This window comes from Mytilus californianus, unplaced genomic scaffold, assembly GCF_021869535.1.
Source record: "Mytilus californianus isolate M0D057914Y unplaced genomic scaffold, xbMytCali1.0.p SCAF_6, whole genome shotgun sequence".
NCBI classification, from domain to species: Eukaryota; Metazoa; Mollusca; class Bivalvia; order Mytilida; family Mytilidae; genus Mytilus; species Mytilus californianus.
The window spans coordinates 119,480,140-119,500,609 of record NW_026262712.1 but is presented as its reverse complement, the minus strand read 5'-3'; the positions used below and the strand labels follow the sequence as shown (position 1 = coordinate 119,500,609).

General features: G+C 30.8%; 1 protein-coding gene across 31 annotated transcripts in view; it reads left to right on the top strand.

Moving 5' to 3' along the window:
- Positions 1 to 20,470, top strand: part of LOC127706185 (nostrin-like) — a 166,812-nt gene that overhangs the window by 72,981 nt on the left and 73,361 nt on the right. For all 31 annotated transcript variants that reach the window (XM_052210636.1, XM_052210669.1, XM_052210668.1 and 28 more), the window contains 2 exons: positions 5,618 to 5,778; positions 12,829 to 12,940. In XM_052210636.1, coding sequence (XP_052066596.1) covers positions 5,618 to 5,778; positions 12,829 to 12,940 — 273 coding nt within the window. The remainder of the gene's footprint in view (positions 1 to 5,617; positions 5,779 to 12,828; positions 12,941 to 20,470) is intronic.

Sequence of the window (20,470 nt, the reverse complement as noted above, 5' to 3'; positions counted from 1 at the left end):
CCCAACAGTGAGAATGAAGTAAGCGTGTGAAAACTTTACATACATCAACCTAACAGTGAGAATGAAGTAAGTGTGTGAAAACTTTACATACATCAACCTAACAGTGAGAATGAATTAAGTGTGTGAAAACTTTACATACATCAACCAAACAGTGACAATGAAATAAGAGTGCATACATCATTCCAATATCTTTTTCTTCCCTTCATTTTAAATACCAACCGTATTGGCAATAGATTTCTTTCAGGCATTGAAATGTTTGTCATAGTAATTTTACAGAAATTCAGTTACTTTTTGCTAATTGTGACAACAGATAGGGAAGCTGTCTCCTTGTGTCATTGTTGTCATACATGTCACACACACTTTGTTCATCTGCAAATTCTTTGAAAACAGCTTGAAACCAACCTTACTTTAACAGATTTTTCTACAGGAATTGAACTTTTGAACCTGCTAATTTCATTCTTGATCTGATTGATTTTTGGGGTTTTCATAACAAATCCATTTCTGCAGCTGGTATTTTGAGTTATCTGCAATTTGTACATTTTCCCTTTGTTCTTACTGCCTAATATTTTCAAGATCATGGACAGGACTTGATACTCAAAAATGTTAGGCAATGACGTCATGTGTCAGTGCAGCAACGTGTTCATGTCCATCCGCATCAATTTATCAATGAAATGCATGCAACTTCATTCGTACAACCAAACAACTATCACAACATTTTGTATGGGTAAAAATAGTTTTACTAACTATTTCATGTGATTTCATATTTTCAATCAAAAAAACATACATTTAAGACAAATTGCAGATAAAGAGAATAATGGCATTTTTCTTTCTGATACTGACTTTATCAGCTCGCCCTATCGACTCACTTGATGTTCTTGCAGATAAAGTCAGTATCAAAAACAAAAATGCCATTATTCTGTATATGGTAGGAAACACAAGTCTTCCTTTGAAGATTCAACTCTTTTTTATGCTTTTAACTTGGGTACTCAATTTCATGCCTTGGTTTTTGGAGGAACACCTAATCTCACCTGGTTCAAAGAGCAAATGAGGTATTGACATCTCTTCTAAAAATACTCATTTAAGTTTACTACTCTATTTCAAACTTAATCTTGCTTTAGTTATCTTATGATTTCAAAATTTTATCTGATATTCTGCTAACTAACCAACATTGCTGCTGTGATTTAAAAAGAATAAAACTCTGTACCAGATATAATATGCTACAAATCTTGTAAATGTCCAAAGATTTTTTAAAACTTAGGAAATGATGTGTTCATGATCAACTTCATGAGTTAATTTGGGTTGATTTCAACCTTTATGAAAAATAGAAAATAATTTGAATTCCATAACAAAAATCAGATTATTTCTGTAAAAAGCCAGTTATTTTCAGATTGTTATGAAATGAAATGAAAATGAATGTGTCTCTTACTTAAAACAAAAAAGTTTGAAATTTCTTTGATTTCTTTTGTACTTTTGTTAAATTTTTTGCATTGAATACTCTCCATACATTTCTTTGAAAACATAAGTTTCTTGCCATCTCTTTTTATCAAACATATCTATGTAAAAAGAAATAGACCAAACTTATATTTAGCTCACCTACCCAGAGTTCAATGTTGTTGTTGTTCATCATTGTAGTCTGTTGTCTTAAAATGGAAAGAAATCTTCTCCTCTGAAACTGCTGGGCCAAATGTTCCTTAGGGAATCTAGTTAAACAATTTTATTAGAGGATTTGTTCCATCAGCAAACATGACCACTGTTGCAAAAGACAGAACACAGTGGTCAATTGCAGTTTTTGGCTTATATCTCATAAACTAAAGCAGTAAGAGCAAAACAGACTGGATTAATATGATCAGCAGGTCAAGTTCCATCTCACTATCTACCTCAGACTACCTTATTTGGAGTTATTGCTCCTGAATTTTTTTTTTTTTTTTTTTTTTTTTTAGCAAAGTTAACATTTTTTCGGTTTTTATCTTGAAAACTATTACCGTATATAAGAGACAAACTTTATATAGTAAAAATGGCCAGAACAATAAGATCCACTAATTAGTAAATATGGCCTTAATTGTCAATTGACAGCTTATAAGAGTTAAAACCCTTGAAAGACAATTTTTTTGTTGTTAAATTTTTGCAGAAACTTTAATAGACAGAAAAACTGAATGTAACAAAAAAGTTCAGCAAATTACATAAAAGTGAAGATGGTCTTGATTGTGAACCAACTTCTTATAGGAGTTATTGCTCCTAAGGTTGATTTTTACTCATTATTTGCATTTTGGTCAAAAACTTTAGTACATGTAGATAGATAGAAACTTTAACAAGCAAAAATAATTAGCAACATAAGATCTATAAATAAGTAAACATGGCTGAAATTGTCAGACTTCTTATAGGATTTATTGCCATTGAAAAACCATTTTATTACTAATTTTTATAAATAATTTTGCCATTTACATTGAAAACTTTAATAGGTGGGTAGAAATTGTAACTGTTAAGAATTATCATCAATACAAGATCTACAAAAATGCCACTAAATATGATTTGTTAATAAGCAAACATAACTGATTGCAATAAAGGTTTAAACAAATATCAAAATGGCATATTTTTACAAGGGGAGCAATTTAGGCACATAGGGGATTCTTATTTTATATTTTAAAAATTTGAAGAAAATCTTACTCCAACAGAAAGAGCTTGATTGCATGACTTAATGTTTGAATCATCTATAATTTGAGGATTAATGTTTTCTATTTTCATTTCCAAATAATTATTTGAAAGGTAATTAATGTCAATCATATGTCTTAAGATAAACAGACAATTGACTATGTCAGTTTGAATGCATTAAAGGATCTGTATCTATAATCTACAGTAGGCTCCAGCTGATCTCATCAAAAATAAATAATTTTTACATCAGATATTTACTTAAATTTAACAGTATGAAATTGGAGGTTCAAGTTGAGGTTTGCACCTAATACACATCTTTTGGATGAAATTTCACTGCATTTTAAAATTCATTTGACATTATTGAAAGGGATTATCTGGATCAGTTGATAATAAGACACTTGTTGGATTCAACTTCAACATTATAAACAGCTTTATTTTCACAGATTTTGTGTTTTAAGAAGATAGAGCCTCTCTGTAATTTTTCTGATAAAACATTGTACTTGGTGGCATACTTTGATTATTTACAATGTTTCTGGTACTAAGCCATATCTGTTTATTAAGGTTAATTGAATCTTTAATTAATGTGAAGATAAAAGTTTTCTCCAGGTGTAGGAACTTCAAATGTTTATATATGTAGGTCTTGTTGACTGATCTATCACAGTTTGGTGTACTTAACAACGTTGAAATTGTAATTATGTATATCAAATAATATTTTGACTCTCCATTATTTCTATGGTATAAAATTGATGTTATGTACAAAAATGTAATTTGCCTTTAAATGAAAAAATAAATTAGTTTTTAAGTGATGTTGATAGATTCTATTTTAATTAAGTACACTTGCATATAGTTCCAGTATAAATCAATTTTTATCAAATATGAAAAATTGCATTTAAATTTTGAAAGGTAATTATACCCCAAGCATCGAAGTTTCGTAGGGTATAATGTTTTTGACCTGTTTGTCCTTCAGTCCGTCAGTCAGTCAGTCATTCCGTCAGTCTGTCAATCAGTCCTGTTCTTGTCGTCACAACTCCTATGAATCCACACCACAGAATTTCATGAAACTATGTAGATTTATATAGGACATACAATGTAGATGTGCATATCAGCAGGAAGTTATGATTCATTTTTAGCTCACCTGGCCCCATCACTTGACATCCATCGTCTGTTCTCATCGTCGTATTCTGTCTTCCATTCACTTTTACAAAGATCATCTCCTCAGAAACTCTTAAGCCAAATTTAACCAAACTTGGCCACAATCATCATTGGGGTATCTAGTTTTAAAAATGTGTCCCATGACCCTGTCTGCCAAAGATGGCTGACATGGCTAAAAATAGAACATAGGGGTAAAATTAAGTTTTGTCTATTTTGAAAACCACTATTAATAGAGAAAATTTTACAGAAGCTGAAATGTTCAGAATGTTAAGCTCTACCTATTACCTATTCACTTCAAAACTGTCAGACAATTTCTTATTGGAGTTATTTCCCTAAAATGACGATTTTTTTTCTACTTTTTTTTCATTTTGCCTATTATCTTGAAAACTATAATATATTGAGAGAAACTTTAAACAGCAAAACTGATCAGCAAGACAAGATCTTCAAATAAGTCAACAAAGAGAGGAAATCGTCAAATTGCCTCCTTATTAGAGTTATTGCCCTTTATGAGCGACACAGGCTCCTTAGAGCCTCTAGTTTTTTTCTAGGAGTTATGCCACTTTGAACTTAGAACTTTGGCCTTACTATTCTACTGCAACAGTTTGTCATCTCAACTCCATTAAAACCACATAACAGAATATCCTGAAACTTTGTAATTAACGAGGACATAATATGTAGATTTATCGCACCGGGGGTAAATTATCACGTTGTGATTGGTTTAACGCCGTCACGTGGTGACCCCCTATGGATCCGTAGGGGGTTAGTAAATTCCATAGTGGGTTCATGACGTCACGTCTACTGTTAATGGTGACGTCATCTATTGATGTTTTTGTACTTCATTGTTTATTTTTCTACAAAACGCTGCAGAAAAAGTATCGCGTGCGATAAATTCGTTATACGGTTAACTACTGACCCCCTACAGACCATAGAGGGTGAATAAAATCCATAGGAGATTCGGCCTCCGGGCTCACCCCCTATGGATTTTACTAACCCTCTATGGATCCGTAGGGGGTCAGTAGCGAACCATATAACTTATAGTGGAAGACAAGATCTACAATCAGGACAAATTCTGCCAGGAAAGTTTGTAGAGTGATTGCCCTTCAATGATGATTTTTTTTTTACCCTCTTTTGTGTTTTGAGCAAAAACTAATAAAGATACAGAGAAAATGTAAACAGTAGTCTACAATGTTGAAGATGCACATAGACCTAAATGAGTGACACAGGCTTCATAGAGCCTCTAGTTTTTTTTCTTCAAAATTATGAAGTTATCATTTACAAGTTTACTTAACTGTTGAATTTGCTCAAATTAACCAAAAAAAAATTACTCTACCAGAATAATGTCTATGTAAGTAAAACATTTTTACCAAGTCAAGTTTCATGTTTATCTCTAAAGAGAGCTTTAAACAACTGCATTGAATAAAGCATTTGTAAATAAATATTTTATTGTAACAAATTGTCCATGTCAAGCAATTTATCAATGAAATATATACTCATATTTCTCAGTTACAATATGATATGTATGTGTATAACAGTGCTTTTCAAGAAAACTTTTGTTGGAAAAAAGGAAGATAACTCTAATTAAAAATACTGCCTAAATGTGTTCCATTGCTTGCTAATAATATAATACAATGTTTAATTTATTTTCATATTGCTAATTAAAGCAATATTTGCCTTTCAGTGCCAACAAGTATGTTAAATTAAAATAAAATTGCTTCAGTATCTTTTGTTCAATAACTCATTAATAATTTTTCAGTGCTTTAAGTTCAGAAATTCTGACTATGTACATTTAAAACCAAGTTGATTTTTTTTTCTTCAGGACTGTACTTGCCTATGTCAAAACCAATTAATCATTGACAAATCTACAGATATGGCTTTGCTAGAAAAAAGAACTTTACTTCAACGAGAGGCTGCGGAGCTTACGTCATACATCACACAGAACCAGGATATATCACATTCATTAGTCAATATATGTCAAAGGTAATTATTGATTAAAGTAATATATGTCAGAGGTCATTAGTTGATACATGCCAAGTGTAAACTATGGTAAAAAATGACTTCTTATAGGAGTGATTGCCTTTAAATGATGACTTTTGACTAATTTTAGTATTTTTGCCTTTTTGCCATTCAAACTATTATAGTCAGAATGACAGAAACTGTAAACACCAAATATCAAGGCTAAATATGCAGATAAGCCACAAAACTGAAACTCTGAATTGATTGCTTATTGAAGTTATTGCCCTTTAATGATGATTTTAATTTTTTTGTAAAGTATAATATTCTTAAATTTGAAAATTGCGATAATTTAAATGGTATCAAATATTATAATGACTGCAGCTTTATAGGGAGCAATTTGATTTGGGGAGGGTGAGGGAGGGGGATGGCTTTGAAGATTTTGAAAATAGATTTCTTGATTCTTATTTTCTCTAAGATAAATTATGTGATCCTGGGACTGAAGAAAAGAAATAAATTAATGGCTTTAATTTGAATGCACCAGAACTTGTAATGTAAACTTGTCTGTACTGATCACCCAGTGTTCTACGTAATGGAGTGAGGTTAAACCTGCAATTTGTAGCACAATTTGGAACAGACATGGCACTGCAAGTTATACTAGCTTTAACTACAATGAACTATCTACTCAGCAAGATGGCAGATATGGAACAATGTTTGTCAATGTCAGTTAAACATCATAGACCTGGAGTTTTTCTACAAGCCCTGAAATATTTTTTTTAGTTATTGCCCTTCTTGCCCTTTGACAGATAAAATATAGATAATATAGGCAGGAGACATTAGAATTCCGTTCTTTCATTTTTATAGAATAACTTTAATTTTAAGGATTTTAATTTTTTTACCCCACTACTCTTTTTTTTAAAAGAATAACTTCGTGTTTAGGACTTTTATTTTTTTTGGCCACACTACAATAGTCTTTTTTTGATAGAATATCTTGCATGCCTAGGACTTTTATTTTTTGACCTTGCTGTTATCTTACTTGAATGAATAATTGTTAACATATGTAGGGATTTTATTTTTTTAACCATATAGTAACTGTCATGTCTAAGGCTTTTGTTATTTGGCCACACTATCACTTTACTTTAACAAAAAAACTGTCATGTCTAAAGCTTTGTTATTTGGCCACACTATCATCTTACTTTAACAAAATAACTGTCATGTCTAAGGCTTTTGTTATTTGGCCATACTATCACCTTACTTTAACAAAATAACTGTCGTGTCTAAGGCTTGAAATAACTGTCATGTCTAAGGCTTTTATTATTTAGCCACACTATCACTTTACTAAATAATAAAAATAACTGTCATGTTTAAGGCTTTTATTATTTAGCCACACTATCACCTTACTAAATAACAAAATAACTGTCATGTTTAAGGCTTGAAATAACTATCATGTCTTAGGCTTTTGTTATTTGGCCACACTATCACCTTACTTTAACAAAATAACTGTCATGTCTAAGGCTTAAAATAACTGAAGTCTAAGGCTCTTGTTATTTGGCTACACTATCACCTTACTTTAACAAAATAACTGTCATGTCTAAGGCTTAAAATAACTGAAGTCTAAGGCTCTTGTTATTTGGCCACACTATCATCTTACGTAAATAGAACAGCTCTCATGCCTAGAGCTTTTATTTTATGACTACGCTGTAGTCTTACTTGACAGAAGAACTTTTCATGTCTCACTCAGGGCTTTAGAATATTTACTCACTATTATTCAAACTTAAATAAGGCTGAAAGTGCAATACTTTTGAGAAAACAAAATAATGAGTTTGACATTTTGTGAAATAGCAAATTTATAAACAAATACAAAAATTATAGATCAATGGACAATAATGAAATAAAAGTTATATCAGATTGAAGCTGTAATTATTTTTATTTGTTTGCACTGGCAAAATCAGAAAAACATTTTAATGAGAAATAAATACTTAACCATTTATTCCTGTGACATATTATGTAAATGACCTTTGTCATTATTATACATATAACAATTACAATGGTTATTTTGGAGCTTCAGAGAATCATTACGGGATAGATATTCGTCACCATTTATGTAAATATGATGATAGTTCTCCTCCAAACATGATGTTTTACTAATCCTTAGATTATGGTCAATTTCTTGTTTAGATAATTTGTCAGTTGCTAGATCCTGAATGAATTGGCCAAAAAATTATCTGATGCTTTTATTGTTTGCCTATAGATCATAATGCATGTCCTTGCGTGCATCAGCCATAAAAATCACTGAGGTTGAGAAATGTAATAAATGGAATATGAATATATGAAGATTTTGGGGATACAACGTCCTCAGTGTATCAGTCATAACAATCAATGAAGGAAGATGTGGGTATACACCAATGAGACAGCAACACAACAACATAGAAACCCACATGACTTTTAGATGTAAACATCTGGTGTTCTACAATAAATTTATAGGTTTCATAATGAGTGAGAATTGAACATCACTTGATATCAACTCAAGTTATTTAATTTCAATATAATAATAAACGAGCCTGTGCCGAGTTTATTATTACTATTTAAATTAAGTAACGAGAAACTAGTGAAAATTTGCTTAACAATGTGAGATAGGGTATATGTGTGGCTGTATGAATTAGCCTTATGGGCTAGTTTGCAGTATGACCTTGGTGAACATTCATAACCCAATCACATTCTCTATGTGCATGTCCCAAGCTTATAACTTGTAGTCTAGTGTTTGTGGTTGGTTGCTGTCTACTAAATTGTTTTTCTTTTAATATTATGACCTTAAATCAGATCTTTAGTTTTCTCATTTGCATTGGTTCAAATTTAGTTATCCCTGGCATTTTATAGCTCACTATGCAATATTGGTATGCTCATTGTTGAAGGCAATATGGTGACTTGTAGTTATTTACACACTCGTCCTTCGGTCTTTGGCAGAAAACTGTCTCATTGGCAATTAAGCCACCTTTACTTATTTTTAAAAGGCATTAAGGGGGTAGGAATGCCCTTTGTCATAAAGCAACAAACGTCCCTTTTTCGCTACCGTTAGTGTTAAATGAGCCTTAATTTTTTATCGTCATTCATCAAATCTTATTCTGTAGCTACCGCAAGTGTCAAATGCAGTAAAATGTTATTTTAACAAATATTTTACCGTCATTCGTCATGTGGGGTACCTCCTACCCTCATAAGGTGACTATGTACAGCCAAAGACTAGATATAAACATGGTAGGATAAGTTTTGTATCATATTTTCCAAATCGTGTAATTTCTTTTGATATACTTGAATCTTTTTTTTTCTTCATAACTCTAAAATAAAAAACAGATTAAGTAAATTGATAATATCAAAGTAAAATGTTATCAGTATCTGTATAACTTTAAATTTCTGTGACAGATTTGTTTCAAATGCATTATATTGTGAGGTTGCTGACAGTTTCTTAGTTATTTACCTTCCATCTTTTATGTATGAATAATTAATGATATTGTGTTCCAACTGAAATATTGTCTGCAAATAGAAGAACAAAGTAATTGTTTAATGATTTTAGATCTATTATCTCTATAAGATATTATGACAAACGTTGTAGGCGAACATTTTACATTTGTTTCAGTCATGATTTAGATGTTAATTGTTTAACCTGAGGCAAACACAAGACATTTGAAATGAGGAAAAAACAAATTGTCTCTTGAAAATCAGCAACATAATTCTCTCAGAATCTATAAACAATGGATCACTGGGGATGCCAAAAGTGGGTTTTTTTTTTTTTTTTTTTTTAAATTTATTTTCATCTTTAGTAAACTGAATGCTCAATGGGTGTTAGATTTTGTTTTGTTTCTTTATTATAAAGTGATATTTAATTTTATATATTATGTTTGATGTATGTTACATACGTTCTGATTAGTTCTTTGATTCAAACGTTATCGTCATTTGACATACAGATTACATAGACAAAACATTTCTCTGTGTCCTCACTGTTTTTTTTTTTAATTTGATTTCATGGGTCATAGGTGTGTTCTAAATTAACTTGAACTCAAATTGGCTCAAATAAAGTCTCTTATTTCAAATTCTGATTCTCCAAAATATACATGTTATGAAATATTTGCCACTGGACATTGTTTAAAAATATTATTGTATTCTGAAACTATTACTATATATCAGAACTTTCCTGTCATTTGTATTTGATATTTCTGTTTGACCTTAATAATCATCAGAATTAGTTAATTCTCTGGTTAGTATTAGATATAAGTAGATAATGTCCACAAGTTTGTAATTAATTGAAGAAGAACACAGATGTAAGATCAAATGGACATAGTCTTCTAATTAAGTTAAAGTTAATCAATCCCTCAGCACTTTCTACAAATCACCTTTCATCTGCTACAGATGAGTAACTGTGAATAAAAACATATAGCTATCACCCAGGGTTTTAAGTGTTGGCATTTGTTTATTTCACCTTATGCTTTCCATAAACCTGTAGTTTCAAGACATTACAAAGTAATTTCTCAATCATTATTGCATTTTTTATGTCTTTCTTTTATGGGATTAATAATCATAAAAGATTATGTTTTCCTATTTTTCTGAGCCATGATAACAATAATTTGTTTGACCAGAGAGAATATCAACAGTATGAAATGTAATCTGAACTAAAATTGATATATTTCTTTAAGATTCTTTCAATTATTACAAAGAGCAAAGACAGAAAGGGGGCTGGGGAGGGGGGAGGCTTTAAGAAAAATGTTCAGTGGTGAATATCAATTATCAAATAGAATGAATATACTAGAAGCTATAAGAAAGAGAGGGGAAAGATACCTAAGGGACATTCAAACTCATAAGTCGAAAATAAACTGACAATACCATGACTAGAAAAAAAAAGACAAACAGACCATGAGGTCACAAGGTCACATTTAAAATTGCCTATGGTTACAAGGTGAATTTTAAGCAAATAAATCATTTGATTAAAGCAGTTTTGGACTTTAATAAAGGTCACAGGTCCTTGAAAATGAGACAATATCTTCTGCAAAAATCTCCAAAGTCCCAAGTCAGATTTGACCATGTGGAGCCACATAAATAGCATTGATCCTTATTTCCATGAAGACCATACCACCTCTTTCAAAACTGTACCACTTTTTTCACAGATACTGAGGGCCATTGATCAGTGAGAGTATATCTCCTTTAATGACCTTTAACCTTGATTCTGATACTCAGTAACAGTATTGTATACAAAAGTGATCTGAAATCTCAATAATCAATGTGTGCATTGCCTGTTTTATTAACCTTGACCTTTCCGATTGATTAACTCTGATTGGACAAATGATCAAACTAATTAATTTTAACAATCATTGTTCCTACATATATATTGACTAACATGAACTTAGTGCACTTGTACTTTATTTCATGGCACTTGGTGTTCATTGTATTTTTTTTTTATTAGTAGGAAATACATGTCATGATAGAATATTTTAATGATTGTGGAATTGTTTATTCAAAACAGTTTTCCATGAAAGTAATCAATTAAGCTAAATTATCATGCAATTTTTCCGCCTGTTTAAGGATGTTTTTCTGATTGGGGTATGCATTTTTAATGATTTTGGATATTTGATAGAATTTTTTTCAATAATTTCTTGAATTTTGTTTTTATTGCAAATATATATTTTTTTTACAAATAATGAAATATAAACTAATGTTTTACATATGTTATCACCTGATGGTATCTTGTGATATGTTGAAATATTGTATTTTAAATAATCCTTTCTAAGATCAGTGGTTATTATGATACTATGGCTAAAACAACAAAGTTTGCAAAAAGAGTTTGATAACATGTTTGCAGAAAGAAAAGAGAAACCGTTCAACAATCTTAAACATTGGGAATTTTTTGGCAGAAAATCAGAAAAATGTAATCGAGTATAAAAACATACAAAGCAAGCTATAGATCTATACAGGCTGAAATCCCCTACTGACTTAGGGGAAGCTAATGATAGAAAAAAGTTAACGACGAATCAGACAGTACATTGTGTTCTAGTGGTAATATTTAGCAGATGACAGTTTTGGCACTAGAATATCTATACATCTGTAAGTTCCTACCTGGAACATCTTATCTTGTCTACAGAGTGCTTAGCAGACGACACATAGATAGATATTGGATTGGATAAAAAAAATTCTCTCTGTGACAATTTCGCTAATTTTTCGCTTCTGTTTTGGTAATTTTAGTTAATTTAGAGTGGGATTTTTTTTTAATCATTTGAAGCCAATTATTTGTGACTAATGACTAGAGGGATTTAATCAACGGATTTCTTTTGATTGTGTTAGCAGTTTGTACTACAAGACATTGATAAAGTATTTGATTTTTTAATTGTTTCGCAGAAAGTGGAAAATAATTGCAACTTGTTCATACCTGGAAATAACAATTTATACAAACTTTTTGTATTTTTTTTTATATCGAAAAAGAAAGAGAAACCGTTTATCAACCTACATAACACGTAACTGTTGTACTCTTATGTGTATTATATTAATGAGAAAAAGATGATTAGTTTTATCCTGCAAGCTGATTATTGAGTTTAGTCACAATAAAAATTGATGAAAACAATTTCAAACAGAACAATCTAGCAAATTTACAAATGCCAGTGTCAGATACTGGTATGAGAAGTCCAGTCAACAATAGTGATATGTCAACAGGTACCAGACCAAAATCTCCTCAAGAACAAACATCACGCTCAAAACTTCAACGACAAATTTCTATGAATAAATACGAACATCTGGGTGATCAGGAATATAAACGCAACCAGTTTTCAAAACAAGAAAGCAAGGACAGTGGAATTGTGACAGAAATGGCACTGAGGCCAAAAGACCTTGATCTTACACGGTCGGAGAGTATGAAATCGAGGAATAAAATTGAAAAATCTCCAAGTATGAGAGGGCGATCTCATAATTCTAGTACTAAATCAAAAAGTGGAAGTATGAAATATAAGCAACGAAGCAAAACAACCAGTGATCTGGTACCTATGAAATATAACGAGGAAAATGAGGTGAGTTTTAAACATTTTTCATTATTTTATTTTTCAGAAATTTAGCAAATCACCTTTATTCAAAAGTTTATGAGACTCAAGAAGATATGTGTAGAAAACGAAATGAAATAAGAATGGCGAACATTCAGTTAGCAGCAGTAAGAGCCCAGGTAAGATTATTCACACTCACAGATGGAAAATAGCAGGTGCCCCCTGTAGCCCATAGCCCAGGTAAGATTCTTCATACTCAGGAATGAAAATAAGCAGGTGCCCAGTAGCCCACCGCCCCTAAATTTTGATGTTAACTACTGAAATTTGTTATATTTGTCCATAATATGATACAACTGTTGGCTAATGAAAATATAAGACTGGGCAACAACATGAAAATTTCTAAGTTCCACCTCTAATACTTATTTGTTTTGTTATTATCGTAGGAAAATAATTTGATTCATGAATAACCTTTTTAGATTGCACATTTTTATGAATAAAAGCAAGTATTATATTTTTTATTCACACTGATGTAGATTCCAATAAGCTGACCTGAGACCATTTTGTACCAATAGGCTGACCTGAGACCGTTTTATTCCAATAAGGTGACCTGAGACCGTTTTATTCCAATAAGGTGACCTGAGACCGTTTTATTCCATTAAGCTGACCTGAGACCATTTTGTACCAATAGGCTGACCTGAGACTGTTTTATTCCAATAATCTGACCTGAGACCGTTTTATTCCATTAAGCTGACCGGAGACCATTTTATTCCAATACGCTCACCTGAGACTGTTTTATTCCAATAAGCTACCTGAGACCATTTTATTCCAATAATCTGACCTGAAACCATAGTAACCATAACCACTAGTACGTTTATGGTTAAAGAAAATCACAAATTCGCCATGAGTCAATTTTTTTTTCTGACACTTATATTTACTATATTTGAAATCTGTAGTTATTTTCTTAAAGTATCTTGACCTTTGACCCCACCAAATGAAAGTTGCAGTGTTTATTGACTTCCTTTGAACATTGTATTAGCAATGAATAAAAAAAGTTATAAGTATAACTGCATGCATGTTCACATCAAAACACAGATGTAATTAATTAAATTAATGGTGCCTCATAATAACCTCATCATTACTATTTTTACATCTATAATAACTATTCTCGTGTATTAAACTTGTAGTTTAGATTAGAATTTTGTAAACGTGTTTGAAGATATTGTTTAAAGTGTTTGATTTTCACTTAAATTCTCTATGTTAATTGAACTGTATTCAAAATGTAAGGTAGCTCTGGGAACAGTCTAATTTAGTCAAGATAATTAGAAGTGGTTGTATTTTTAACTATTTAGAGAGGCTGAAAATACCAAGGGGACATTCAAAACTCATAAGTCGAAGAAAAACTGACAAAGCCATGGCAAAAAATGAAAGATGACTCTATTAGACAAACGTGTTCACACCTGTCGTTATTTTGCAGAAGATAACAAAGATACAGCATTTCAAATATAAACAGTTGTATTAACAAAAAATATAATGTTGTGCTTCCCTAGTAAAATTGGTAGGAATTTTTTATAGTTTTGCACTACCAAAATAAATTATGTCTTGACAACATCACTTTTAGGAATTTTCTTTTGTTTTTTTTAAATTTAGAAGATTTCCTTTTTCCACCTTTAAGTATACAAGAAGCTTAAAACGTTATGGGAGGAAGGAGGTCTTCTTGAATTCCAGATGTCCTCCTATGATAGTTGTAGCTGTGGCAATTGAAACATTCTCTCACGTTTCTGTGACCTTTTGTATGTGTGAATTTATATATATATTTTATTAAGAAATGCAGATTTTTACCCTGAGGGAATATAATGAATTCATTTTGATATTTTGAAATTGCATTTATTAGGTGCAATATGGATGACTTCTTAAAAAATATAATAGCAACTAAAATATAAACTCTATTTTAAGACACAATGGGTCTATTTCATTCAATTATAGATGGTATTGCTGATGCAAAAAATTCTTATAGAATTCAATGAACTGGTAAATGTCGAATAATTAACTGAAAATGCCAATACCTCATTTACATGTGATGTGAGACCTCAAGTAGAAAAAGTGGGAGAATGTTTAAGGTAATAAAACTTGAATATTGGATTAAATAAATCACTAATGAGAAAATTTCTCTGGAAATAAATCTATCAGTATTGTGTCTCATATAGCTCCTGTGAGAGTCTAAACGGTCAGAGTTCATATCTTTTTATATCTATCTACAATTATTATATGATTATATATATATTTATCAGTCTTGCTATTTTGATATAGAGACCTGGATTAAGAACCTTCTTGCTATTTTAGACCTGCATTAAGAAGTAATATAACTGAGAGACTGTAATGAACGCTGTCAGTTTGACAGGTTTTGATACATCACCAGCTAAATACTCTTACTATACTCATCATTGTTATTTTGGTCTGAGAGGAAGTCTTAATTTAACAGTACAATGAAAAATCTGTTATTTCTGTGTAAATTTGTAATTAACAAAGGAACATAGGATATTTTTGTAAACAAAGGAATAAAAATACAATCCCTCTGCATGTGTATGTTGAATTAGTCAGCCGTTTTTCTTAATATACGGAGTCAGCGCCATGCTATAAATTCTGAAAGTCTGTATATAGATGATTGGCCATGGAGTACTGGCAGATACTGTATAATAAAACAATAACTCACAGTAACTAATACAATATAAAAATATAATTAAATTAATGCCTCAATTGATGACTGGTCAGTTTTACAGCTGTTGTATAATAAAATATAATTTTTGGCACTGACCAACAAATAAACAAACATAAATAATAAAGGTCATTCATTACCATTCATAAATGTACAAATACATAAAGGAAAGTTATATGGGTCTTTCACAATTTTCTCTTACATTATTAGGTTAGAGCTGGAATTTTATATCTGTTATGACAACGAGTATCTTACTCTAGAGGAATAAGCTTTTTTAGTATCAGAAAATCTGCATTTAACCTTTCAACTTTTTGTATTCCACATAGGATTATATATTGATTTATCCATATAATTTGTAGCTTACTTTAGTATCTAGATGAAAATTAGTAACTTATATCTAAAACCTTTTATCTGTAGTCGGTGTAAAAACTGTAAATGAAAAGTGACGTTCAGATGAAATGAAGTCACGATAACCACTGGTTATGCTCAGCTTAGTTTATCCCTGGTTTGTAATAAGTCTGTTTATCACAATTTTCTTAAATTTAGCGCTGATCCTTTTATGTAATAATTTTTCATCTCAAGCTATTAGACTAAGAATGATTTTTCCCAGTCGAGTAGAGTGAGAGCTTGATGATATCATAAGCTAACTAATCATTGACGTTGACTAGGAAAATAGGGATAAGCAGATTATCCATGGTCTTGTAACTCAAGTAAGTTTCTCTGCTACATCTCATCCTAGGACTTTATTGTCCTTCAATGATATTGTAGCTGAGAAACTCCCTCTTGTCTTCAAAAACATAGATAAACTATAATTACTTTGCTACCATTTAAAAATGACATGAAGAGGTACTAATTAAAGCTATTGAAACGTTATACAGGGAGGTATATTTGTGAGTCTCTGTGGTATATATCCATTGTTGAAGACTTGATGTTAACTGGTAGATGTCTTTGTGGTTTTTGTGTTTCTGGTTTGCTGTCTTGTAGATGTATACACTGTTTTTTTTTTCATTTTAATGTAAGAAGCCATTTGTACTTCGAAAAAACTATGACACCAATTTTCCTGCACATGACGCATGTTTCTGAAATAATCTTTAATGGGCATCTTCATCATCAAATGTTTACATGTTTACATAAAAGTTTATTTTGTATATGAAGCTAAACCAAACTCCTTAGAGTTAAAATCTTCAGCTATCCTTACAATCTTACATAAATAATGGATTTTCATTTGATAGAATATTTTATATGTCAATTGAAAATATGTATTCTGAATAAGTGATTGGTTTTTTTTTTTTTTTTTTCGAGGGGGCTAATAAATAGTTGCAAAGTGAAGCTTGTTGACATATTTTTTATGCAAAACAATTATATTTGTTCTGGTGTTAGGGCCTGTCCCCTCCCCTTCCCGAGCAACCCCCCTTTGTGTATTCAAAACAATATCTGATATTAGCTCTTTTATCAAATCTAATAAGTCACTACAGGTTTCGGAACATCTCACCTAATTGAGAATTAAAATACCTGGATGTTTTTAATTATATTTATTTAGGCTAGATTTTTCTTAGTAATCAGATTAGTCAGTAAAATATAAGATGTTTAAAGTCAGAATCTTTTTCATCAGACATTATAAAAATAAATCAGAACTTTAATCAATGTGATCAGTTTCCTCCCAGATGTATGGGTTCCCTGCCCAATTTAAAGTGGTTATGTAGGCTAGGAATTGCACTCTTTTATCAAACCAAACAGATTATGATCTGGATACCTGTTTAGAACATCTGGTTCCTATTGATTTGTCATATCCAATCAATATCATGGTCCAATTATCCAATAGCAAAGTTACAATCAACATAGTACTAACTGTTCTCAGACCACATCTGGTTCCAATTTACTGGTATCCTGTCAGACCTTGGTGGTACCATTGACAGGACATAACAATATAACTAAAACATAATAATATTATTAGCAGTAAATATTTTTTTTATATAATGCCACAGAGTTAGCCATAGAGTACAATATGTATTACTTATACCACTGAGGCCATCAGGTATATTTGATTTACATCATGGTATTATGATTAATGCAAAGCTTTCAATAATTTAGAAGGGGGGTCTTTTATACATTGAGCCTTGTTTTAGGATAAAGCATTTTAATTACATTGTGTAAGTTTTATTGTATGATTTTGTTTGATGTTTAATCTTGGCAGATACATACTTCATATAGTCTCTGATCTTGGTTCTTATCTATTGAGAGACAAAGGAGCAGGCATTGGTAAAATCATGATGAAAAAAGTGTAAGGGATTTAAATTCATTATATAACAAAGTTTAATTTACAAAAGCAATCATTTTTGTTCCCATTCTAAGCATACATCAACCTTAATGCTGTATTATGCCTACTTGTATTGTAAGCATATATCAAATCTATTTAATGCTGTATTATGCCTACTTGTATTGTAAGCATATATCAAATCTATTTAATGCTGTATTTTTGCCCACTTGGAATTATCTACAATTGTAAATGATAGGTCTGTAATATTTTTCATATTAACAAAGTTTAATAGAAAATGTAACATTATTATCCTTAAAATAAAGATACTTATGTAATTTTCATCAGAATGATATAATATTTAATAATTGAAATACATATTTTTAAAATTAATTCAATATTAAGAACTTACAGTTTAAAAGGGGAACTAATTACAGCTGGCAATAATTTATAATAAATTGTACATTGATGTTCCTTTGATTTTCCAAAGAACAGGCTATTATTTGAACTTGGAATTATTATTAATTATGGAATTTGCATAATTTCTTGTGCTTAAAATTTTTAATAAATTCCATGTTTATTCTGTACTTTAATGTTCTGTGCTGCACACAACACTTTCTATTAAAAAGAAGATAGCACATTTTCAATAGAATGTACTGTGCCGCGCACAACACTATCTATACAAAATACATTGTATGGAAAGTGTTATGAACCACTCAAAACATTTTAATGTCAAATAAACATGGAATTTATTAAAAATTTCAAGCACAAGAAATTTTGCAAATTCCATAATTAAAAATAATTCCAAGTTCAAATAATAGCCTGTTAAAGGTTTTTTCTTACATATTTTAAGCTTTTAGTCTGTTTATAATTTCTATTTGCTTGTTTTCTTCCTGTTTATAACAACATGATTTCCTAACATATAACTAACCTAATAATTAAGAGACATTGACTTTTCTTTAAAACAAAACAAAATGTGTTGTGACAAAGTTTAAAAGAATCCATTCTACAATCTGTAGTCATAAGAATCTACCATAAAATTTTTATTTTTAAACAAGGGGAGATATCTCATTACCACCGACTCAGCTTATGACCTAAGACCAAAGGAGGTGAGATAATTATTACCATTATGAGTACTGACTCAGCACATGGCCTAAGACTAAAGGATGGAGTATATTGGTTTACCTCTGTCTGTCCATGCATCTGTCTGTCTGTAACACATTTTATTCACCAACTGCTAGTTGTTAAATGGCACCAAAGATGTATAAACATCTGGGTTTATACATCTATGGTGGCACCAAGCTTCATCTTAGTCGTGTGGTATCAAGTGACATGTAATCAATGTCTTTGATATTGAACTTTCTGTTTTCTGAAAATCATGCAGTTATTATCTTTAAAATGTCGAGCCCATGTATGTAATTGTGTAACATTTTACTTATAAAGGGTACCATGTCAGTAGATTAATTTGTGATTCAAAAACTGACAAGTTTATAACGTCATTACTTTAACACGTAATTTTATAGTTGAATAAAAGGCCATTATCCTTAATTACTAAACACTTTGAAGTGGTGTAAGTAGAAGGTAGTGAAGTGGTGTAAGTAGCAGGTAGATATGTTCATTTCTTTTGATTGTAGTGAAACGTTTAATACCTTATAAAAAGTTGATATTTAGACATTGGCAAGACCTGGACTAATTCCACAAATGATTCTGTGTATAATCACTTGAAGTTGATAATATTTGCAGTACAATTATACTAGCTATGGACTTTGAAAAGTGCAGGAAATTTATGGTTAAGTTTATAATTATAAAATAGAAAATAACAGGCTAGAAAAATATGATTCACTTTGTAATAAGGAAATAGAAAAGTACAGACAACTTAAATTGTACAGGGACTAAGGCAGCTTTTATAGGCAATGGGAAGGCAACTTAATATTGGAAGGACAAGCAGTTTATGATTCATTTTATAATTATTATGTAGAAAAGTACAGGCAACTTTCATAGGAGAGGGTAGGCAGTCTATGTAATAAAGGAAAGGGAACTTGTGATTCACTTTATAATAATGTATAAGACAAGTAAATACAACTTATACAGGAAAGGATAAAAAACTAACTAAGGAAAGGGCAGGCAGCTTTTAATTTATTTTATAATTACTTAAATAGGAAAGTACAGACAACTTAAATAGGAAAGGGTAGGCAGTTTTTATAGGTAAAGGAGGGCAACTTATAAAGGAAAGGGCAGGCAAATCCTGATTCAGGTTATGTTAACTACACTGGTCAGCAGGGCCTTACTGATTTACTTTTAATTATAAGTCTCATACTTTCCTATTCAATGTTTTACAGGTCCTGTGTCTCTAGTAATATAAGTCTCAGACTAAGTTCCTATTCAATGTTTTACAGGTCCTGTGTCTCTAGTACCGGTAATATAAGTCTCAGACTAAGTTCCTATTCAATGTTTTACAGGTCCTGTTTCTCTAGTAAAAATTAGTGGACAATTTTTTTAGTAATTCAGAAGAAGAAGAAATGTACCTTTTAAATCATTTTTATTCAAGCAGTTTGATTATTTATAAACATCTGAAGAAAAAAAACTTGATCATTTTAAAAACAAAATTTAAAGATCTTAGATCTTTTGACTCTTTTTTTTAAACTGCAGATTGAATGTAAAGTTAACATTGGTATATGCTATTGAAGAAAGACACAACACATTGTTGTCAGTATAATAGAATTCTATGTGACTGTCATACAA